The sequence below is a fragment of the Procambarus clarkii genome, chromosome 91, assembly GCF_040958095.1.
Source record: "Procambarus clarkii isolate CNS0578487 chromosome 91, FALCON_Pclarkii_2.0, whole genome shotgun sequence".
NCBI lineage: Eukaryota > Metazoa > Arthropoda > Malacostraca > Decapoda > Cambaridae > Procambarus > Procambarus clarkii.
Window position 1 is genome coordinate 5,434,625 of NC_091240.1, and position 25,745 is coordinate 5,460,369.

Below are 25,745 nucleotides of genomic sequence, written 5' to 3' on the forward strand. Positions count from 1 at the left end.
ATGAAAAAACGATTCTTCGCGGCAGGGGATCGTATTCCAGGGACCTGCCCGAAACGCTACGCGTACTAGTGGCTGTACAAGAATGTAACAACTCTTGTATATATCTCAAAAAAAAAAAAAAAAGTTACGGGCTCACCATAGCCCGTGCTACTTGGAACTTGTTCCGAATAGCTGAATTTATAACAACAACTAGGTCACATCAGTCACAAGTCCTGTTTGCCTTACCGAGGGATAAGTTGCACGCCCAATTAAACTTGTTTTATCTTTCAGAATGCAGACTGTATAACCAAATTTTATTTTTTTTTTCTCAGAATTAAGAACTAATGGATAAATCTGCGAAATAAAGCTGATGAATTCCTCCCACTCATGTTATTCTCATTGCTGGTACAGAAATACAAATAATTAAATAAAAGCAGCAAAATATACTACAGATGGAATTATAAGAATATGCTGAATATTGCAATTAATTAATTAATTTTCTAAACACAACAGCTTTAAACAAACGAAATTTACTGAAGTGCTCTCGGTGTGAAAATATTAAAAAAAAAAAAAAATTCTAATTTTTATATTATTCATTCTCTATTTTAATGGAATTCATATATGTATTCGGTATTAGTTTAAAATAAAAATTATTTCCAACCCTTATCTAGCATCTAGCAGACCAATTTACATTATCTTTTTGAGTGGTTACCTTGATAAGCCTTTCCCAGTGGTCACCGTTAGTTGAAAACGGCCAACGTTACATATATTATGTAACGTTGGTCGGTTTCAACCAACGGTGCCCACTGGGTATTTGTATTTTAATGTATATGAAGTGTGGCAGTCGCCAACCTTTTTCAGAAGAGCGCAATCTTGACCTCACTTGTTCCCCAAAAAAGTGGGAGGAACTTTGTCACCTCTTTTGACCCAGCCTTCAGTACAAGGGCCTACAGCCTCCATGATCACTCGTTACAAACCCGTGCTGCCTCTGGGTAGCTGAATCTTCATCAATCAATCACGATCACTCCTTTACGGGATATTCATGCCCGTGCCACCTCTGGGTAGCTTAATCTTCATCTTCTGACCCAGTTAACTTGTAATTAAGTCCTCTTAAGATACACCAATATACAGTTAATCCTTCGACCACTTGAAATAGTTAACATTACATAGCTCACAATCAATAAGTACATTGTTCCACTTTACAAACAGAGATGCTAGCCATTCAAAAGGCTTTGGAACATGCTCTTGCTGAACACGGACAACATGTTATCATACATACAGATTCGAGAACTGACTTTGAAACCTTGCAACCAGAACACATATGTGATAAAATCCATCTGATCACAAATGTCATATCATTAATGCAAACACTCAAACGACAGCTTACATGTTTATAGAAAACACGTTTCCTACATGTTTCTGTTTGTAACTCATTTTGAATGTATATACTTTTACCTGAATAAACATTATTAATATTAAATACATTTTATTCAACTTTATAATGGTTAATGAACCCAATGTGTATAGTTTCGCTTGCCCCTATAAAATATCACGGAATGGGTATGGGGTGCATAAGAAAGAAAGAATCAATCCTATATTAAATATATAACAAAATGGGCTGGAGAACAAGAGCATATATATAGTCTCTCTAAGCTAAACAACCAGCATGTTTCATAATATGATTTGCTGTATTTGATTTGCTTTAGACAATAGTGAACAGTCGCCTGGGAAAGGTCACGAGCCACTTGGATGAGCTCAGAGGTTCACTGAACTCTTAAAAGTTCATTTACATAAATAATAACCCATAATAAATGACCTAAAAGCTATAGAAGAAAATAATAGCCACACACACACACATCCTTTAATCTCCCTAAGGCAATAGATTAGTATAAGATAATATATAAGGAGAGAGAGGAGAGGCCGCCGGCGAGAGGTTCAGTAGTGCCCCGGACCTCCACCATGGCTTCCACCGTCTCACGCTGCCTCTCCAGGGGTGTTTTTCTACCCTTGCAGACGCTAATTCAACCCAAAGTTAGTATTCTCAGCGAACACTATGATAAGATCTTGGCCAGGGTAATATGTATGGGGAGAGTGGAGTTAGAGGTGTGAGTGTGTGGAGCAGGTGTGTGAGAGGCTCTCTCTCTCACCGGTGAGTGTGTGGTCTCGTCCCAGACTAACTTAACTAACAGCTAATACTAACCTAACTCATTCATTCGGCTCTCTAAACAAATGTATTGATAACAAAATTATACTCAGTGTGATTGTATTGATGGTTGTGTGTGCTTATGGAAATTGTAACTACCTAACTTAAGGTATCGTCTCTACTGTATGCTTTTCTAACTTACTGTAGGGTAGGCATTTTGGCAGAGCTTATGTCTTTTTAACTGTCTAAACCTAATATGTTGTTAAGCTAGTCTGCCCTAGGTTAGGTTGGGTAAGATTAGGCAAGGTTAGGTAAGGATTTTTAAAGTCCATTGACTTTAAACTTTTAAAGTCTTGGTTACGATGTAATGGGTGTATGTGGTCACATCGTAGACAGGACGATTAAATAAATAAATAAATAAATGTTTATTTAGGTAAGGTACATACATAAAGAGATTTTACAAAGTTTGTTGGGTTAATAGATAGAGCTAGTACATACAATGCCTAAAGCCACTATTACGCAAAGCGTTTCGGGCAGGAAAAACATTAATGACTAAAGCTTAAAACTAATGGGTAAAAAGAATAAAATGTGTTGAGAACAAATAAAAATAGAGGTAAAAGAGGGGGGAACATGGTTGAAAAAGCAGCACAAATACAATTACAAATTATTACAGAAAATTACATTCAAACAGCGTTGTTTTGAAAAAAAACACAAAAAACATACATGGGTTGACAACAGAGGGGTAAGGTAGGTTACAGGGAATTTATTAGGTAGTGCTTCGTTTTTATCTTAAACTGGTTGAGAGAGGTACTGTCTTTAACATGGTTTCGACAATGTTCATTTTCTGTTTGTTAAAACCATGTATATTGTTTGGTTAGGATGTAATAGGTTAGGCTGTCTTTGGTTCAGTATGGTTAGACTGGGTTGGAATTGCTTGGTTTAACTTGTGTTGCTTCCGAGGTTCAATTTCCCCACAGCCTGGCCTCCTGACCAGGCCTCCTGGATGGTGGCCTGGTCAGCCAGGGTCTTAGGCACAGTTGCTCGCAGCCTGATGTACTAATTGGGGTATCCTTTGTATACAGTAATCTTTAAAATAAGAAAAATAGTACTTGCATTCAATGGGGTAAATATTTGATCTCTATACTATAGCAGTGAATGCAATAGTCATGAATGCAACGCTTGCAGTAATGAATCTGATGCGATATTGAAACGAGCCAAAAATTCAATTAGATTTAGAATTATTCATAATAAAGGTATGTGGGTAATAAAATTAATAACCAAACCATTGTTGACCAAACCACACCCTAGAAAGTGAAGAGACGATGAAGTTGGTCCAGGACGGACCGAAACGTCGTCGTCTCTTCACTTTCTAGTGTGTGATTTGGTCAACATTTTTCAGCCACGGTATTGCGACTCTTCATCTCCAATAATAATCATTGTTTCAGGGGACAGGCAGTCAGTTTATACATACAGTATATGTTAGGCTTATATTGAGGTCCCCCTCTTCCCCATCCCTAGGGTCAAATTACTGACCCCAGGATGCAACCCCACAACAATCTGACTAACTTCTGGATACCTATTTATTGCTAGCTGAACAGAGGCATTAGGTGATTGGAAATACACCCAATAATTTGTTTTACTTGAGATTCGAACCCAATAATTCTCGATTGCACGTCTAGAACGAACCCGACTGTATTACTGTGACCCTAAATGTGAATATGTAAGTGTTTTATCAACATAACCACCCAACTTCCCAGAAAAAATGTTTCATTAACATACTGTATATCCATTATTCAAAATCTTTAGGTTAGGTAAGGGTTATACCTGGTATTGGTTCTCATTTCACTATAAAAAAGTTACATTTTGCTCTTACCTTTGATATAAGTACACAATTCATCTCTATTAATTAACAATACAAAATTTATCAAGAAAGTATCTAAAAGTATAGGTATACTCTAAAATATGTTAATGCTGTATGTACCTTGCTCTGCCTTGACTGTTATATTTATTAACTTGTCCATCCATATCACACACTATCTTCGCCTAGGGATCCACAACTAAAAATGTTATCAGACACAATAACTCATAAATCTGCAGGTAGAACAGTAACACCATTCCCAGACAGCATGCAGCATCCTTATTTAAATCCTTAAACCTGCTAAATATAAAAATCACTACAATTGCTCAAGTGTATGCTATATCTATAAGCATAATCTTGATGTGTGGCTTTACATGAATGTAAAATCACCTTAATTTCTATGTTCTCTGTTAACCCCCAATATACCTTGTATATAAATAAATAAATATATAAATGTGTGTAGACTATTGTAAGTCAAAAGGAACAATATCACTTTAGATATGCCAATCTGTCCTCTCAACTAATGCACCTCATTTTATATTCTGTGGTCCCCAACATTCAAAATATGCGGCATTATGGGAAGTTGTGGCTCACAAATACCCACATTTTCTTTGCATAGGTTGGTTAGGTTAGGTCATGGTTTGGGTTTGTGCATTTTAGAACCCCTCATTTTGTATGTTGTAGTAAATCAAGAGAATGGGCTGGATATGCAGTAGTTTGTGGGTAACCATGTATCATTAGGAGCACCAGTGAGGTGGGGTGTCTTGCCAATGCTCCAAGTGGTCAGCCCTCCACCTGATGGAGGACTGACCTACTTGGAGTTAGCCCTTCAAATGGGTGGGGCTTGGGCTCCTAGTGGACTCAATTAAACTCCCTACACCCCTGTGTGGGGAGTTGAATTGTTTGCTAATTTTTTTATTCGGCATTTTGATTGGTGGTTATGTGATTTCTAAACATTTCTTGAGGAAAAGGTCTAGTGTTTTGAGACATTTTTGCGGGGGCAATTTCATCTTGGTACAGTAGTAGGATGATCTCTGATCTCCACAAGGTCCCTACCCTGTTGGCCTGAAGATGGGACAAGTCCCTGTGAAATGGTGCTTGTTTCCTGTGGACAGGGATCCTGTGTATCGATAAGTGTTCAGAGTATCAGTACCATATGTTCAGGGTAGCTACCAAGGAGAGTACCCAGAAACTGGCATTTCATTAAGCTCAGTACTCTATGTCTCGTGGTGTAGTCAATGTGATCTTTTCCTGCTGATGAACTTCTTGGAGTGAAGTAAGGTGAGGTGCCATTATTTCATGCTGACTGTTTAATCCAATATGTGTAATTGGGCTCTTAAGTGATTCATCACTAGTAACATTTCAGACTTTCACCTTAGTCTTCAAAGAAGACGGAGGTAGCCCCAATTTTCCAAGTTTTTGTTTGATTTACTCAATATTCACTTTGAGCACTATTTCTTTCCTTTACGTAGTGACAATTTCCAAGTGGCATAATGCAGGCAGAACTGTTTCTCCAAACCTACTCATTTTACCTCCCTCATGTGACAGGATTCACTACTGTATATATATAAAGATGAGTAATTATAGGGAGTCTCGTTTTTATTCGACATTTCCTTATATACAGTGTTAATTTTCTCTGAATATTGTACTGTGATTTTTATATTGGAACAAAATTGTTTACTGATATAATAACCAAACACTAGTAGTTTAAAATGCATGCATAGTTGTAGTGCTTTATATATAAGAAATTGTGTTTATCTTGATGTTAATATTTTAAATTACAGTACATTAATGCTTTTGGTATTCCAATAATGTCATTAATGCCAGACTAGTTTAATGGATTTCCTAGTACATAAAATATTGTGCATGTATTGTATTTAAATTTGAAATCATTCCTGCTGCCACCTTATCTTGAGTCTACACACAGATTCCTGTACGATATCTCAACTTGCTGGAATACCAGAGCAAGGTTTTGCTGGACAATCATGGAGTTACCGTACAGAGGTTTCGTATCCTTGACTCGCATAAAGATGCAGCAAAGGCTTCCAAATCCCTTAGTAAGTTGTGAATGAACAATATTATTGTAATTTCCTGAGCCAGGCTTATGATAGTAGAGCATTTTTTTGCTTGGTTTTGTGCTTGTAACTGTAAACAAAATATATACAGTACTGTATTGTAATACCATTATCAGGCACATTCTATTTGGGTCAAAATATTAAATATCAAGGTTATAGCTAAACCTCAAAAGTATGGATCATAGGACATCAAATTCATGTTGCTTCAAATTGCTGTGAAATTGTTCATTGCAGTACTGTACTGTAGAGTACAGTAGTCTGTCTATTTTTACAATACTTTTCAGCCTATAAATACTTTTAATGTACTTAATTAATATTGGTAACTTACAGCAAATATAGATGTTTCTCATAAGTTGGAATCACGTACCCAAAGCTTATACAGGTTTATAATTTTTATTTCATCAAGACACAGGTCATTAGTATCCATTCTTTAAAGCTTTAACATAGAGAATATTAGGGCAGATTTTCTACATGCTTTTAGAAGCAAAACCTGTAGTGAAAACTTACCCATTGGCTTATAATTATATTTTGGTTCCACACTTATAGATGCTGCTGAGTATGTAGTGAAAGCTCAGATATTGGCAGGTGGGCGTGGAAAGGGACATTTTGATAACGGCTTTAAAGGCGGTGTTCATCTTACTAAAGAGTGAGTATTTATTCCTTAAATTTGTGATTGTACAGTATAGCTTAGTGTTTATACTAGGAGAAAGTGGACAGTGAATCATTAGTACTGTATTTGATTCAGGATACAGTATACTGTATTAAAATATTCTTTGATATTTAATCTGCTACCTAAATTGGTAATCAGTACAGCTAGTACATTAGTTGAGTGATATTTTGTAAAGCAAAATTTGGGACACAAAATAGCTTGAACACTAATGAGATAACATCTTCACACAAATGACATTTTCTTATCAATGAAGCAATGACCCTTTGGCAATTTTTCATAAGTTTTTGTTATCTTAAAACTTGGTTAGTCATCTCTTATGATAACTCGATATTACATTTTCTGGGAGGCCCGTTGATGCTCTATACCTTACAAGCTCCTCTGTACTTTGCAGGTGCATTTACTAAATGAAATATGACTTGGCATAGTTTATAATCTCTCTGCTCTTCCACAAATATCTTTAAAATGCTTAGGTTGTGCTTTTATAAAGGGAATATTTAAGCAGAGAATCCATCAGTCTTGACCTTGGCCCAGCCCAGTATTGGTACAAAGCTTAAGAGTTTCTTCCAAGAATATTTTTTTGTTGTTGTTCGTAGGTTAATAAAATTATGGAGAAGTTTTGTTTACATTAATTGTGTTCTGTATTTAATAAGTCATAACTTTTGACTACTATATACCTTATTTAAATCTTTTTACAGTATATAAATTTGTTGGTCTGGAATACCTTCTGAAATCAAAGTCCAGTATTACAAGGAACTATGAAACTAGTGTACTGCACTGTCATATATGGACATATACTGTACTGTACTTGTATTACATCTGTTTATATGTAATGCAGTACCATTGTCAATGATATTATTGATCTTGTGTTTTGTACTCTACAGCTGTGAAGAAGTGGCAAATTTAGTGGAGAAGATGGTTGGCCATAAGCTGGTCACGAAGCAGACCCCTAAGGATGGCATCCTCGTTAACAAGGTTATGGTCGCCGAGTCTGTCGATATCCTTCGTGAAACATACTTTTGCATCCTTATGGACAGGTGAGCTTTTTCACTCAATCTATTCAATGAATCACATTTATTAAATAACATAAAATCCTATTCAGTTTCCAAAAAGAGAACAGTAAATGGATACTGTTCTGAATGCCATCATGAGGAAGCAAAAGACTACAGATGTTCAATATAAAGAAGCATGCATATTGAAAGTTATTTTATTTATTCATGGGTGATTTACCTTTTATAACTTAGTTAATTTTCTTGAATTCAATTTTGGTCTGCTAACACATCTTAACTATTTTGACAATTAACCGATTAGGGGACATTGATCCTTGGAACCCCCACAAGGTAACCACAAGGTAGGTAGATTAATTGGTTAATTGTCAAAATAGTTAAGATTTATATACAGGCAAATGATCTAGAGAGAATAGTCTGGTGTAGGTATAGATAAGGTTCAGTCCACCATCGAAGAAAATGTTTGCTAACGCACTAAAGATCAGAATGGCAATGAATTAAATCATAAGGACAGCCAGTTATTCTTGTCCAAACTACCAGGTAGCCAATTATTCACCTTTGACACCAGATGGTGGCAGCACCATCACAACAGGGTCAGATGAGCAGACAGCCCTCACATGTAGGAAAGGAATTAGAGAGCACTGCAACAGCATGCGTCCCATAATTATGGGTGGGTTCTGTAGCAATGTACTCAGTGCAATCGGTTCACAGTCAAAAAGTCTCATGTTTAAGTCCTGCAGCTGGGCAGGACTTTTGGCACATTTCTATTTACTTAGCAGTAAATTGGTACTTGGGAAGAGAAGGGAACTATCAGGAGAAAGCGCCAAGCTATTACCACTATATAGTACTTCGAAGGGATAAGGATTTGGGATGGGACGGGAGGAAGGAATGGTGGCCAGCTACTTGGACAGTCGGGGATTGAATGACGACCTGCATGAAGCGAGACTGTTGCTCTATTGTCCGGCCCCAAGTGGTTCAGTATTGGTACTTGGAAAATGAGCAACTGTTGGGTTGCATTCTGGAGAAGGTCAGTAGTATGGGCTTGGTACCTCAATAAACCTAACAAGCTTCCTTTCCCTGGCAGCACCAAACCAAATAAACTTTGCATATGTACAGTATACTTATGCAGGCTATTCTTGAAACCAGTTACACTGCCTCAATAATGATAGATAGGAAAAGGGGGGAAGATGGGTTATCAATACTTTAATGATATTGTATGGGGACAAGTGGCATTTGTAAATATTACTTTAATTTTTCTTTCCACTTGAAGAGAATATAACGGCCCTGTACTGATTGCAAGTCCAGATGGTGGTGTGGATATTGAGGAAGTAGCGGAGAAGACTCCCGAGCGTCTGATGACGCAGCCCATTGATATATACGAAGGAATTACAGACGAGATGGCCCTCAAGGTTGCAGACTTTCTTAAATTTGAAGGACCATTGAGGGAGAAAGTGAGTTGATGAGATAGGATATTTATATGAGATAAGGATATTTATAACATACAGTATATATATATTCTTTTTTTTTTAATCAAATTTAGTAGGTAATACTGATTGAAGCATTAACTGCAGTTATATTGGGATTTTTTTTTTCCAGTATGTATTGAGTTGCTGTATATATGTGTGTGCTGGTAATCAATGTTCAAGAGCAGAAATTATTAATTAAATGATGTGGTATAATGGCTCTTGTTAAATGTAATGTGCTAATATCTTGGCAAGTTACGGTAGCCCTTTATATTGACAAGATTATATTTCTACATCATGATATTTTGAATTTAGCAATTGTTAGCACTCTTATTAAGAATGTTTAGTTATTTAGACTCCATGTTTGGGAGTGTTTATACAAATATTTGTGTGCTCTAGTATTCCACAACAATATTAGTATGCACAATATTAATTAATGTTTTAATTATAAATGAACATCTTTATAACAATCATATACTGGACTGTAATTCATTTTGTTGGGAGACAGGAAAATTTGGCTCCTGATTAATAAGCTGCATTTTCAGCTACAGGCCTCTCTGAGAGTCTTGTGTAGTTTGGTTTTCATGTGTGATACCAGAACCACCACATCTCCCTATTGGATTCCGTGGAAAGTTCGTTGACCTCCAATTTCTCCTTCATGACTCATTCCCTCGGTCTCGAATTTCTGACTGACTCCATACCACCATGGTTAGGGTTTGCCTTTATCCTTTGCAATGAGTCGATGGCCATGTTATTGCTGTTGATGCACTTGCTCTCCTACAGGGCTCATCAGTCTGTGCAGGGGCATTATGTTGGTTGTACATTGCCTCGATGGAGAATTAGTGGGACTTGGACAGTTCACTCCTTTAGAGTTGAATTCTGGCTATAGCCTCTCATTTGGTTTTTCAGAGATAGCACTATCTCTTGTCCACATTCATGGGGAGTTGATTGTGGATGGCCTGTCATTGCTTCTTTCAGGTTGAACAGGCTGCAGGTAGACAGGGTCTCCTTCCTTTGGCAGTGAGGCAAACCATTGTCACTGTTCTGGGTGGACCTCTTCACATTCACCTAGTGCCGCTGTCTGTCTGTTTGCGACTCCTTTTCCACGATGGCAGTGCATTTATGGCAGAAATTTTACATCTTCATGGGACCAAGTGGGAGATAATCTGTCTATCCTTCAATCTGGATACTACTGCTGGGCCTGTGAAAGCTAAAGTCATTAGCAAGTTGCTGATCCCTTCTAGCTACTTCAACCTTCATTATTAGCTCTCTTTGTTGGTCTTTTCACTAACACAGCTCCTTTCCTGCTCTTCTCTTACAAACAATCAACCTTTGGCTTTATTCAAGATGTTCTGGGCTTTCCATCCTTTTTTGTGTGAAGTTTAATGGCCTTTTTTTTCCAATACCTTTACAGAGGTCAGTGAAGGTATTTTTATTCCAGGCTCTTCTGATGACATCATGGTATTATTTTGAGATTGCCTGGCTCTAAATTATCCTGACTCTTCATCAGATCACTTTCTTTATTTAGTTTCTCATGAAAAGAAGGCTAACCACTTTGATTTTATTTGAGAGATTGATGAAGCTGGAGCTGCTCTGGCTCCAGCTAGTCTAGTCTAGTCCTCTCCTTGTTTTCATGGTCTTTGCAATTTTTGCTCTTCCCAAGCTGCATTCATGCCTGCCTGGTTTGTTGTGGACATCCTTGCTATTCATCTCGAGTCAGCCTTAGATTCCCTACATTTTCTTCTTTCTCTAAGTCTCTCCTGCTACAAGTCTTTGTGTAAGTGTGCTGCATCATATGGTCCTCTTCTGTAGTATCTTGGTTGCCTTTCCTGATTTATATGCGGTAAGTAAGTCGGCTGCATGCACATCTGGAAGCTTGCGTTTTGTTACAAATTTTCTCCATCTATTGGATTCTTGTTGGTTTTGCTCTGCTCTTTGAGTTTTGGCTCTAGCAGTTGAGTGTGTTTTAAAAGAGAACGGGCACAAATATCATGAAAGATCAGACCTTGTTATAGAGAGTATATATGTATAATAACTTTACCTAAAATTTTGAGCCTTCTCCAATGGTGTATTGTTGGGCCACAGCCAAGCACAGTGGTTGGCTGTGGACCATTAACAATTGAGGACGGGTGTGCCACCAAATGCAAAGGGGCACAAGCGCTCAGGGAGGAGAAATGGTCAGGGCAGTGGGGCCCACCAGATAAGGATGGTTCATTACATTCAGCATTTTACTTTTTCTCCACTTTTGTCTGTGTAAAGCCAATACATTTTCATTATTGCACTTCTGAATTTTTGTTAAAAATATAATTGTGCTTTGCAAAATTCTTGCTACATAAGGGCCTGTAGTGTATGGAATAAATGTGATCCAGCCAATAGAAGTATGTACTGTATGGCAATAGTAACCCAGAGAGAGGGAGAGGCAAGCAGGCATATGTAACTCGAATATGGTCGTGTTTGTTTAAATGAGGATGATACTTGACTTTGTTGCTGTTCCAGCTCTTACCAACACAAGACTTTGGGAGCAAGTATCTTATTCTGTTGTTATAAATTAGTTTGATCTTTGTTTTCAGTGCGCTAAAGAGGTGAAGGGTGTCTGGAACATGTTCCTTAATGTAGATGCAACTCAGATTGAAATAAATCCATTGATTGAGACCCCCCAAGGGCAGGTTGTGGCAGTTGATGCAAAGATTCAGTTTGATGATAATGCTGAATTCAGGTAAGCTAAGAAGTCGTTAAGTTTTTATATAAAACTTGTTCATTCTCGTATCTAATAGGCAATGTTGTTCTTATTTACAATTTGTCGCATTATTTTGCATAATTTTTTCCCGGTACAGTTTGGTTACAAAGTTAATACTTATAATATTTGGCATATATTAAAATGTGATACTAAGGAACCAATGTTGCAGACAAAAGGACATATTTGCTCAGGAGGACTTTAGTGAAAATGATCCGAGAGAAGTGGATGCTGCTAGCCACAATCTCACATACATTGGCATGGATGGAAACATTGGCTGCTTAGGTCTGTATTTTTCATCAGTGTGTTATTTTTAGTTTTCTTTTATGTTGAGAACATTATTTTATATATACTGCTATCCTGATATTGATTCATGTTTCACTGTAATGCCCAGTTTGCTTTTTATTGATAACTTTTCATTTTTAGATTATTTACATTTATGTATTTATGTTAACCGAGTTCAGTACAGCATAATGTTATGCGTTAAGTCTTATCAAATGAACATCAAATGTATTGGATATATATGGCATTAACATATATGTTAATTTCACAATTCAGAGGTAAGCATCAGTTTTTTCTTCAAGATTATTCAAAAGGCTTCTATACTGATCAAGCCAAATATAACAGTTTATTTCTGGGTAATTAACTGAACACACTTTTTTACAACACTGACCCTATAGAATGTTCTCCATATGCATGTGATCATTCAGATTGACTGTGTGAGTGCAAGACAGACACATAGATTACCACATTTGGACTGCTTCATATTTAATTTGTGTTCTTTTAATGAGCTATTCCAATCGTATGGTTCCCACGGCAAAAGTTTCCTTTATCCAAATGAGTGGATCATGACAGAGTTACATGTGCACTCATACATTTATCTTATCAAATGTTCATGTGTGGTACAGTGGTGCTAGGGAGACACTGGAAGTGTCCAAGTCCTACTTGGCATTATAAGGATTAGCAAGTAGTTCCTCACCAAACCTCCAGTTAGCCTGTTTGGCCCCACTACCTCTAACTGCCACTAGATGGTAACACCCACACCTTGTTATGGTCCTCTGCCTCAAGTCTTGTTATAGTCTTCCCGACTGGTCCCTATGACAGTTGGAATGTCTTAAAACGGGACTCAATCAAGTGACTTGCTTCATACTTAGAAACTTTGTTTTCTTTGTGCAGCTTGCTTAGGCTTAGTACTTTCTGACAACAATACATTTATTATTTAGAACATAACTATGTGAATGGACAACTTTTCTATCTTGACTTCACTGACTAGTGATCCAGAGTTACTTTCTCTAATCTGGTTTGGTTTGTGCTATGGCAGTGAGTTTCTCTTAAAGTTCCTGCTGTATTTGTGGCTTCACAGTTCTTTGCTCCAGGATTTGGCATACGTGCTACTCAAACCGTTTTGGGTACGCTCGGTTAGCTCTGTGTTGGCCAGCTGTCTCTTTATACCTAGATCTGGCCTTTCCTGGTATTTGTGCCCATTCTCACTTTTTTTTAGTTTTGGTTACACGCTACCCTTCGCCCTTGTCATGGGGTTAGGCAGTAAGTAGCTCTTGCCTGGGCACCCAGGATTCTCCTATGTCCATCATGGCTAAACTGAGTCCAGTGGCCAATTGCTGGTTCTGACAAGTTATTTTGACCCATATTCGCTATGAGAAACATTGCAGGGTTCATCAAAACTCTGGTGCAGCTAGGAGAGGTATCGTATAGAGTAAAGTATTTTGTCCTTAAATAACTATCCCATCTGCTAGCTGTATTCTCACTGTTGGGTTCAAAGTTGGTTCCACCCTTGGGTGTGGATGCTGTGCATGCACGTGGATATATTTGATTGCTTCTTTACCTGTTAGTGAGGACACATGCCTCATTTGTTTCCTCAGGTCTTGTTTCAGCCGAGTTCTCATGACTTTTATTTTTATTAAGATTACAATCTTCCCCCCCCCCACTGTTTCCTTTTCTGAGGGTGTTAGATAGGCTTCATTCAGCCTGTCTAACACCCGTGTCTTCAGGTTTGCCACCTGTGTTTTTTTACTAAAGATTTACTATAGTTTTAGCAAATCTCTGAATGACAGAATATTTCAGGTTGTCAGGTGGTGTTCCTTAACTTTAACGGATTTTCCTTTATACATTTACATGAATCAATAATCATTATGATTCACTCTTCAACATTCCTCTTGCTAAGTTCATGACCTGAGTATTGTTCTAATCTACAGTATTACATACATCAAATTAGTAATGACTCCTGGAGACTTAGATGGTACGGTAGTGAATACATGAAAAAAAATTTCATTAATCATATTTATATTTTTTTCTACAGTTAATGGAGCAGGTTTAGCAATGGCCACAATGGACATAATTAAGTTACATGGAGGCTCACCTGCTAACTTCTTGGATCTTGGTGGAGGTGTGCAAGAACATCAGGTGGAACATGCTCTCAGGATTCTTACCTCAGGTAATTATTAGAAGTCATACATCATATCCAATAAAGTCAGTACCAGAACCCTTTTGATAACCAGGATTTTTTGGTCGTGGAGTATGTTTCTTCTCCCTGTCATACAACAGTAACTATGGTACTGTATTGTTCTCACCCTACCCGAGATATGTCATAAAGATCACGGCCCCTCTACCATGCACGAGGCATGTGATAATGACCACTCCACTTACTGTAGACCCTTTGCATATGGGGCACCTTCCAGAAGCCCCATCTACTTGGACTGTTCGGTATAGCGTTGGCCTCGGTTCTTGCATGGTTGGCATTCGATCCCCTAGGTTCCAAATAAATGGGCACTGTTCCTTTACTTCTTGTATCCCAGTTGTTAGTCTGTTCTCGTATCCCTTCCAGTATTTTATGACTTGATACTGTCAAGTCAAGTCATGTTGCCCTATCCATACACATTTCTTCATTAAGAAGTTGCCAAATACACTGTTGGATACTTTGTAATTAATTGATTATGATAATGCATGTGTGTTAATTACCGACATATTTAAATCTGCCAAAACACTGAATAGTTTACTTTCCAGTTATTGCTCCTATAGCTTCCCCAAAGCACATTCAAAAAGCATAAAAATAAATTGGGTGTTCTACATATGCATGAATGGTTTGTTTAGAAATGTTGGCATTCTCAAATTGTTTTCATGCAATCTTTCAAAAATTATTGGCCTCTTACTATATTATAGTTTTGGCATATTAGGGTAAATATATTTTTTTTTGCTGAATATTTCCAATTTCAGATCAGAATTGTCAGTCCATCAATTTTGCCAAATGACAGAACTAAAATAGATAAGCCATTAAGATAATTTAGGCTGTAGGAAATAGATGAGATAGTACTGTATGGGTAAGCAAAAATAAAAGGGGAAACAATACAATGTGAACTCGCTTGAACAAACTATAAGGCAAGGTCAGTTCGGACTGTCAGGTTCCTGCCAGGCCCCCCTCTTTTCCTGATAAAAATAAATACTTTGTAGAGAACCTATACTCACTTCAATGTACATATATATATAGGTTTGTTACCAGTATGGTAGTGTAGTGAAATATCTTCATAATAACCCTGATGCATATTATGTAAGTACAAATCTATCATGACTAACATTTCCCCAACTGAATTAAGAAAATAAAATTGACAGGTTTATTTATTGTGCTTAATTTTTGACGATCGCATAGGATAGAGGAATTGGCAAACAACTACATACAAAATTATAACTGCCCAGTTCTCCCCAGTATAATTGTTATCATTTTTATAACAATTATAAAAATTGTATATGACAATTATACAGTCCAGCACAAAATGTTCACTAGTCTAGATTTTAAAAATTTGAATAAATTAGTTTCTTATGCACTCATCAATTTGACCATCACATAGGATAGAGCAATCATTGATAAACAATATGGTGTCAATATCATATGTACAAGACAGGACCAAGAAACGTAAAAGAAAATAGTGTGGTGGAAACAGGTGACGCAGCAGCCTCGCCTCGCACCAGCACCACGCACCTCGCAATGGGAGGCGTTAGTGTCTTGGAAATATTTCCATGTGTGTGTTGGTAATTTTGTATGTAGGTACTGTATTGAGTTGTTGTCTGACAGTAATCCATTTATAATAATTTGTTACATTTTAGTACTAGGTATTTTGTTATATTTTGTATGTATTTTGTCAATACTGTACTGTACTGTATTTGGACTTTGATCTAAAATTCCTTTAAACATGTATGTTCCACAATAACACATGGTGCAATAATTACTGACTAAAGAAGTTAATTGCATTTCTGCTAATAATAGTGAAGATTGCTTAAAATGCTTTAATCCCAAGAGTTAGTTTTGGTTTTTATCTACCTACCATATAACTAAAGTTGTTTTATGTGCTATTAAAGTAATTTTTTTTCTTTCAGACGATTCTGTAAAAGCTCTTTTTGTGAACATATTTGGTGGCATAGTAAACACAGCCACCATTGCTAATGGTCTCGTGAAAGTTTTACGAGACAGAGACATCAACATTCCATTGGTGGTCAGGCTGGAAGGTATGAACTATTTTATAAGGAAATCCCTGACACACTTTTTAAATGACAAAGAAATGACTTTTGCTCTTGTATGAGATACTGTATTTTAGTCCTTGGCATACATGTGGAAATACAAATTGAATAATGAAGTTTCTGCAGTACTCTATATTTCAATACTGTATACATTTATTATACTGTATTTTTATAATCAAGTATGTTTCTGTATTGTAGTTGTCATAAAAATAAAATGTACTTTATTTGCATGTAATATTTTTGGATGAGAATATTGGAGTTAAAGAATTTTCTAAATAATCTTTTCAGGAACAAATGTAGAAGAAGCTAAACATATTTTAGCTACGTCTGGATGCCCTATCCAGTCTGCGAGTGACTTGGATGATGGTGCTAGGAAGGCTGTGGCAGCTATCAGCTAGTGCAGCAATTGTTGCTTGCTGAAGAAACTTGTCGGCTAACATCCATGTTACTGTACCTTCATTCTGGGTATTTCTACGACTTACTGATACCATTATTCAGTACTGAAGTGTAGTATTGTCATTTAGCCGCCTACATATGTGAGACTGTGATATCTCCAGACCCCAGTTAAAGTCATGTAAGTGTTCTAGATTGTGACATATGAGTATAGTGTGTATATTTAAAAGTTTTTTATTATAAATTAAAACAAATCTAACTTAAAAACCTGACCTAACTTAAACAGGCCAACTACTACGCAATAGTGCCCGATGTAGGTAAAGCAAACCTAACCTAATTAGAAACTCGTATTGTCAATATATATAACTAATATTACACACAGAAATCACAGAAATCAATATTATTAGGGGTGAACAAATTTCAAGACATTTGAATTTTGGCCTGAAAATACCAAACATGGTAGGATGACAATCTTGAATTTTTCAGGTTTCAGCTCAAATCTGATGATCCAAGTAAATGTAATATTGTTACTTACCAGTATGTTATATATGTGTATTGGGGAGGGGGGGGGCAGGATGTGTGTGAGAGTGAATGAGTTATTGAACATGATTGAAAGTATTAGATCAGCAATTCTAGCACAAGTCTTCTCCATATTTCTTATGTTCTTTACTTGAGAAGGAAGTTAAAAAATCAACTGTAGTACATTTTACAGTTTTATTGGGCCCAAGACGTGTTACTGAATGACGCATTTTGACGAAGCTAACAGCTTTTGGAGGCAGAGGTGAAGTGGATACAAATTACCTGAAGTAGCAGTGCAGTATATATGCCTTATAGGATGTGAGGTGAGGTCCTTTTGCTAATGCAGTTGCTGTTGACTGAAGCTGTAGGTTTATTGTTAGCTGGCTATTTGGCATTGGAATGGTAGGGCATACTTCAGTGTAAGCTGGCTGTTAATAGTTTGGTGATAAGTGTTTGATATGTGGTGTTCATTGATAAAGTTCTATTAATTTTGCATTGATAGGCACCTTGAAAGGAATGTCTTTTCTATAAAGTATATAAAGATCATTGGGGATAACTGTCTACAAGTGGGTATTGAGCATAGACAATATTACAGTAGTGTCTTTCAAGGCATTTTTGGTTGGGAAAATTCTCCTATTTGATGTTGGGAGAGCTCTTCATAAGCAAGTTTGCACTCATCTTTTCCTTGTATATTGTGAGCTACAAGAGTAAAAAGATTCTCTTTCCTTGCTATTTCTCATTTGGATTTTTTTTTTCTTCTTGCTTTCGAATTTCTAACAATTGAGCAGCTGTCCAAGGTTCTCCACTTTGTGAGTTTCTCTGCCCCTTTCACATAAGCGGTTAGCAACTACCTCACTAGTTCCAGCTAAATAGTCTTCCAGGTTTGGTGCCTTCTTTTGATAATTACTTTCTGCTTCTTGGCATCTCTCTCGACTGACAGGCGACTCCTGCAGCGCCCTCGTGAATTTGGAATCATTTAACCCTATGCATGGTTGCATAGGGTTAAATGATTCTGTGGTGGTTGAAATACAATATTGGCTGTTTCTTATCTCAGAAGATATTAAGACATTTGAGTTTTGCTGCGTTCCCAGCCATATTGGTATTGCCTTAAATAACCGTGCAGACTTTGGCCCTAAGGAGGCTATCCACATTTACCCTATTTTCCTAAAAGGCATTCCTTATTCAAATTTCCACCCAGTCATTCACTCGGAGACCACTGGTAGGGTTGGTGGTCTGGGGTTGCAGGTATCAAACTCCACACACTTAAAAAGTAACCAATCCCCTATCCCCTCCTACTGGAACAGACGGGAGCAGCTTTGGCTGGGTCACGTATTAGTCATACGTACCTAACTCATGGTCACTTACTGGCATGCTGTCTTGCTCCTTATTTTCCAGGCAGCATTGTCCCACTTACAGTTGTGCACCTCCTTGTAGAATGTCCTGGTTTTCAGGATGATCATATCTTGCTTTCCTAATGTCTCAAGATAATTTGTCCCTTGATAGAATCCTTGGTAAATCTGATACCTTTGATGTTGCTTCCCTTATGTGTTCTTGTTCTCATATTTGCATCCTAAATGATATTCAGTGCCTTCTGAATATCCAATGACACTGAAGGTGCTACATAGTCTTCCCAGCTTTGTGTCACCTTTTGCTAATTATTTACTTGATTGACAGGTCCTTAGGGATGCCTAGCAGCTCCATCATGGTATAGTTACTTTTAACAGTCGCTCTACTGAGATTTTGTTCTCTCAAATTTCTTTCTGGTCAAAAGCTGGTATTGAGAGTTTGACCAATTTTCAACATTGAGATCTCAAGAAATGTTTCTATAGCTGGAAACTTATCTTGCATTTAAGATAGTTAATCACTTCATACTTTATTTTAACCAAGCAAACAGTTAAGGATTGATGCCTTGACAAAATTCTCTTGCGAATCATGAACCTAGATGGGCAGAGTTTCTTTCACCCTATGCCCCTGTTACCTAGCAGTAAAATAGGTACCTGGGTGTTAGTCAGCTGTCACGGGCTGCTTCTTGGGGGTGGAGGCCTGGTCGAGGACCGGGCCGCGGGGACACTAAAAAGCCCCGAAATCATCTCAAGATAACCTCAAGATAGATAAATGGCTTGTGAGGCACTGCACCACCAAATTGAGCCATAAACACTCCCATCAGTTATTTAAATTGATGGTAGTGTTTATATATTTAAATTGTATTGAACATACAGGTATTTAAATTGTATTGTAATTTTTACTGTCAGGAAGTATATATATTTTTGGGGGGGGGGCTTATCAAGATCCCCCCATGGCAGTCTACTGACCTTTCCCAGGATGCAACATAAAACAGTTACCCAGTTCCTGGGTACCTATTTACTGTTAAGTAAATGCCTATTTACTGTTAAGTAAACAGGCATTAGGAGAAAGAAACATTGTCCAAACAACGTCTTGCCTCTGAAATTGAATCCCGATACTTATTGCCCGTAACCCAATTGTGCTGAATACTGCACCACAATTGGTGAATTTGTTTCTTGTTGGGAGAATTATTAAGTATGGTATTTAGATTTTTAACAAACTTATAATTCTTAAACTTAGTACAGTATTATAATACAAGCATCTAATGTACCGACCCTTAAGAAAAAACAAAGGAATGATGTCTGACATCGATGTAATTACCTAAGTGTAATTACCTAAGTGTAGTTACAGGATGAGAGCTACGCTCGTGGTGTCCCGTCTTCCCAGCACTCTTTGTCATATAACGCTTTGAAACTACTGACGGTCTTGGCCTCCACCACCTTCTCACTTAACTTGTTCCAACCGTCTACCACTCTATTTGCGAAGGTGAATTAAGATGTGTGATTTTTATTATGTGACTGAATAATTCTATGTATTTAAGGTGCAATTCAGTACTTTATATTGATGCCGAGGATAATGTTTTAACTTGATTTGCTCTTTTAATTATTTAAAACATTTTTGGGCTGCATAGTGAGAGTGAGTACAGTAAAGACAAGGTTATATATTTATATTAAATTCTCTAAAAGCATTATTTTAGTCAGTTAATTGTGCTGGTGTGTTGGGAAGATTTTCATAGTTTTTTTTTAGTTTTTTTTATTATTTTCTAAGTTGAGCATGAATTATGAAAAGTATTTCTCTCATTCCTTATTCCATTGTATTTTAAATAAATTGTACAGTTCTTGTTAATAAATATAATTTGTATTTTACTTTATTTCCTTTTCAACAGCAGGAGACAGAGAACAGTAAAGGCTAAATGTATTAAAATGTACTTCGTGTGCGAGTCGGTGGTCTTTTCCCTTTAAATAAAAAAGAAGAAAAAATAAAAGCAGTGAAAAGCTGTGTACCTCAGGACACAGTCTTGGCACTACTGCTTTTTCTTATTCTCATGTTAAATACAGTGATATCACAGCATTTGAACACTATTCAAGAAAAAAAAGCTTGGTAGTTGACCATTTGCTCGACCCTCTACATAACCTTCCCGGTTTGGTGCCTTCTTTTTGATAATTACTTACTTGCTCGGCCCTCAATTGTAAAAATGTCGCAACACATGACAGTTGAGGTGGTGAGGGAGGATGTCTGTAACTGTGGAAAACCTGTGTTTTCCTGTTGAAATACAATGCTGTGTCTCGTTTAGAAATATTTTAAAATGCAGGTAAAAATAAATATCATTGGACAGGGGACTTCCCTGCCAAACAATGACATCTCTCTTTTTTTTTTTTTTTTTCCTTGCCACCTTCCACATATGTGCCCCCCCCCCCCACTCCATAGTTCCTCCTTGTCATGGTGAGGGGGGCTCACGTACACCTCCCTGGGACCAGTGAGGGTTGCCTTAGCTCCCTTTCATGCCCCTCTTTGGGAGTTGTACTTCCAAAGGGAAACAAACATAGGGGCCTGGAGTCAACAGACCACCCGCTGGAGGGGGTCGCCTGTGATGGGGCTGACACCCAACCATCCCTAAGTGGATGATTGGGTGTCCAGGCTGGGGCAAAAGGGAGAATGAATGAGGCAGTAGGACTCCCGATAAAAAGGGGAAGCACCTCTGGGGACGACGCATCCCTTCCTGCATTGGTCAGTGCTCGACGTCCCTGGCTGCCCTGGTAGGTGGTATCCCTTGACTCCAGGCCCCAGAGTCGGATTGTAATGGACGACCGGGCTCTGTAGCCCCTGCTATGTTGGGCCCAGACCAAGCTGCTTCAGTAACCTGCCCGACTACCCCCTCTGCTCCCCTCCCCAAGGTTGAGCCCCAAGCCCCCAGTGTTGACCCCCCTCATCACCTGGAGCGGCTCCCTCTCATTGTGATCACTCCCCCTTTTACCCCCTCATCTTACTGTGGTTGCTCATCACCGTTCCCTCCACAGACGCAGTCACGATTCCTCCCAGTTCTACTTTGTTCCAAGCCTTGTTTGATCCTGCTACACGGACTAAGTACTTTGATCTCAATCATGTGGATTCTACATGCCTGACGATTTCTTCCTCCATAAACACCTCGTTGATTCGGTGGATACTTTTGTTACTTTTAATCTTGCCCGTACTGGTACATGTGACTTGTTGCTCCTTCTCGAGAAGCAGCTGACCGCTTAGCCACGTTGTCCAGCATTGGGGGGACCAGTTAGGCTCTCCAAAAATACCCGGTTAAATGTCAGTATTGGCACGGTTATTCTCCCGCACCATGTTGCGACTGGTGTTAGGGACCTGAAAGACTGCCACAAGGATATTAGGCATATCCTGGCTTGAAGCCCAAGGCCAGTCTGTCCTCCAGGTTGATACATTCATGTGACCCACTTGTGGTTGTCGTCATCTACCTCTTCGAGTTGTGAAGATCACTTTTGATAGGTCCCTTCCGCCTTCTGTCATTCTTAATGGTGCTGGATGCTCCATTCAGGAGTACATTCCCCTCTCCTAAACTTTGCAATAGGTGTTGGAAATTTGGCATGGTCCCCTTAAATGCACGCGTGCAGTCTCTCTCTGCTCCTTGTGTGGGGACACTGGGTCACTCTTAAGACAGAATGCTCTTCCCAAGCTCGCTGCATCAATTGCGATGATGCCCACCCTACCTTCTCCCTCATTTGTATGCACTACAAATTTGAGGAGGCCTTCCTTAATTTGAAACACAGCGATAGTTTGTCTTTTCCTGAGACGAGATGCTAAGTACACCGTCTCCCCTCTTTTGCTGGCATGTTTTATGCTCATGTGTTGCGCTCCACCTCTCCTCCTTTCTTGGTCTCACAACTGTTTCCATGCTTTACACCTAGACACGCCCACCACCGCCTCACCTACTCCTTTTCGTTCTGATCCAGGGGGTCATCCTGGTTCTCCATCTGGTGTTTCCTTCCTTCCTTCCCAGTCTGCACTGTCTCCTGTGTCCTGTTTCCCTTTCTCCCCAATCCCTCTTCCCAGCCCTCCTCTTTGTCTTTTGGCCCTCCACGCCACCTGTCTGTCCAGGCTGTTGTCCATCCTCCTCCCAGCAATCTTCATGTTATTGCTCCCGTTTTCCTGTTGAGACTATGGAGGCTGTCGCCCAGTACGTTGTTGCTGGCACACCTGTCTCCATAAGTTAGAAACGTAAGCCTGGCTCCTCTCCTCCTTCCTCCCCGGCAGGTAAGAAGGCATCGCTTTCTTCCCCACGCTCCGACTATCTCTGCATCCCCTCCCATTTCAGTGGTCGAGCCCCTTATCCCAGCTATGGGGGTTCCCTTGGCTCTCGATTCTCTCTCAGTTGCTGCCCTGGATGAGGTGTGCTTCCTTGTCTCTGCCCCCCCCCCCCCCCCCCCGATTTCTTTGACTACCCCTCTCCAATACCAGCTTCCGCTCTGCACCCTATCTGTCCGCTGCTGGTCTGTCCTCCCGCTCCCGACTCCATCATCCTTGCTGGATTTACCAATGCCCTCTAACCATGATTTCACTGATCCTGACCTTATTTAGTGTAGTGTGTTGTTCTTGGCCTTTGTTTCTACCTTGTTCTCTGTTTTTGTTATCTCTAATTTTGACACTGTCTATTCTTCAATAGAATATTCATGGATTTTATGCCAACTTCCATGAACTCCAACTTCTCATAACACAGTTTTCACTGCTTTGCGTTTGTCTCCATGAGCCGATGCTTGGTGCTCGTCCTGGTCACTTCTGTGGTTATTCCTTTTTGTCCCCCCCCCCCTCCCCCCAGCTCTTGCTGGGGCCCATAACTACTGCTCTCTTGATTCGTACTGATATTACCTTCGTCCCCCTACTTTTTTGGTCGCCCATCCAATGTTCTGTAGCCTGTATTTTTGCGAGTAAATGGTATAAATTCCGTTCCATTTATCTTCCCCAAACGTCCCACTTTCTCTTCCTGATTTTAAGCACGTGTTGAACTCCTTACTGGAGCCTGTGCTCCTGTTGGGTGATTTCAACTGTTGGCATACCCTCTGGGGTGATGCTCTGACAAACACCCTGGTCCGCCATCTCGAACCAATTGTCCTCTGAACAAATCCACAAGGGCCGTCCCTTCCTCTTCTGAATTCTGGTGAACCTGTTCCGAACATTAATGGAATCTGACCCATATATCAATCAGGTCAACCCATGTGTTGCGTTTCCAAAAGGGTCGCCCATGTTAGAATCGGTGAACGCCCTAGTAATATTGTTGAAAACATCTTAATAACTTATTAAACCAAAGGTCTTTTTATGTCAGAAGAACGGCAGAAACTGGATCTATATATGAAACCTCTTTCAGGACAAAATTTAAAGTAAAACTAAAGATATTTGTAGTTGTATAAAAGTTGCATTTTTCATCGGTCGTAGAGCCGGAAATCCGCAATATTCATCTCAGAACAATGCTTATTTCGTCTGATCCTCCTCTGCCCAAGATCTGGAAGAAAATTCACAAGATAGTGGGTAAGTTTGTTCCAGATGTCTCACCAGTCCTTCACCTCCGTGGTACTCGTGGCGGATCCAGTGACGGTTGAGACCGAACTGGGTTCCCACTTTTTGACTGTTAACTCTGTTTCTCATCTTCCTCAATCTTTCCTTATTCATTAGCCCATTCTTGAATCTCATCCTTTAGCTTTCTGCACTCATCTCCGACTTCCCTACAATGATCCCTTCTCTTTCTCCGAACTTCAGTCTGCAATGGCCCTCTGCGATTCTATGGCAGCTGGATAAGATGACATTCGTTATGAGATGCTTCACCATCTCCTTCCATGCATGAATCTGTATAGCCGTATCTGGGAGTCGTCAGTCCCTGAGGACTGGTTCGACACAATTGTTCTTCCTATTCAGAAACAAGGGTCTCTAGGGACATCCCCTAAGGACTTCCGCCCATTGCCCTCACAAGTTGTGTCTGCAAACTCTTTGAACATATGGTCAATGTCCGTCTGATGTGGTTCTTGGAACACTACAGTATCACCACCTTTTCCCTTCTCAATTTGGCTTTCGCAAGTGCCGCAGCACGACTGATGTCTTGGTGAACTTGGAGGTCTATATTCGTACTGCTTTTGCTGTGAAGACCTCCGTTGTTGCTGTACTTTTTGACCTGGAAAAAGCATACGACACCACATGGAGATACCATATTCTGTCCCAACTTCATTCTTTTGACCTTTGTGGTAATCTCCCTCTCTTCCTTCAAAGCTTTCTCGTCGTACCTTTCGAGTCAGGCTTGGTACCACTCTCTCTGCCTCTTTTCGGCAGTATGAAGGTGTGCCCCAAGGTAGTGTTCTTAGTACTACAGTACTCTTTTTTTTTTTTTTTTTTTTTCTGGTTGCCCTCAATGGTCTTCTTTCCTCCCTTCCTTCTGGCATCATCTCTGCTCTTTATGTTGAGAATCTTACTCTTTGCTGTCAGGGTGATCGATTCGCCTCTCCTTCAACGGCGGCTTCAACTTGTGATTGATGCTGTGTCATCTTGGGCCACCGATCATGGCTTCAAGTTCTCTACTACTAACACTTGTGCAATGACTTTTACTCGGAAGCGGGTCGTTCTTCGTCCCTCTTTGTCACTTTATGGTCATCCCCTTGAGTACAAAGATTCCACGAAGCTTTTGGGGTTATTCTTTGACACTCGTTTGTCTTGGTCGCCCCATGTCTCTTACCTCCGTGTTGAATGCTCCAAGGCCCTTAACCTACTTAAGGTTTTGTCCCATACTTTTTGAGGAGCGGATAGACGCACGCTCCACGCTTCTCTTATTTGCATTCCTCTTGTCCTGTCTAAACTCGATTATGGTTGCCCTGCATACTCTTCTGCTTCTCCTACTCTTCGCCGTCTTGATCCTTTGCACCATACTGGGTTGCGCCTCGGCTCTGGTGCTTTTCGTTCAACTCCTACCCTCAGCTTGTACGCTGACACTGGCTTTCTATCTCTCCAGGACTGCCGTGATCACTACAGTCTTCGCTATCTTGCGCAATCCTTA

The 25,745-nt window shown here is 39.2% G+C and overlaps 1 protein-coding gene across 1 annotated transcript; it reads left to right on the forward strand.

Moving 5' to 3' along the window:
• The first annotated feature begins 1,873 nt into the window (after positions 1-1,873).
• On the forward strand, positions 1,874-20,572 carry ScsbetaG (Succinyl-coenzyme A synthetase beta subunit, GDP-forming). Its single transcript, XM_045767961.2, has 10 exons — positions 1,874-2,010; positions 5,908-6,037; positions 6,602-6,701; positions 7,607-7,759; positions 9,000-9,180; positions 11,763-11,908; positions 12,099-12,211; positions 14,244-14,378; positions 16,313-16,441; positions 16,742-20,572. Exons 1-10 carry the CDS (start codon positions 1,939-1,941, stop codon positions 16,849-16,851), a joined length of 1,269 nt encoding a protein of 422 aa, XP_045623917.1. The 5' UTR covers positions 1,874-1,938; the 3' UTR covers positions 16,852-20,572.
• Positions 20,573-25,745: the final 5,173 nt, after the last annotated feature.

Excerpts from the sequence above, each read along its gene's own strand:
- ScsbetaG (XM_045767961.2), top strand. The coding sequence starts at position 1,939 with ATGGCTTCCACCGTCTCACGCTGCCTCTCCAGGGGTGTTTTTCTACCC. Across the intron at positions 7,760-8,999 it reads TTTTGCATCCTTATGGACAG|AGAATATAACGGCCCTGTAC; the intron begins GTGAGCTTTTTC and ends TTCCACTTGAAG. Across the intron at positions 12,212-14,243 it reads TGGAAACATTGGCTGCTTAG|TTAATGGAGCAGGTTTAGCA; the intron begins GTCTGTATTTTT and ends TTTTTTCTACAG.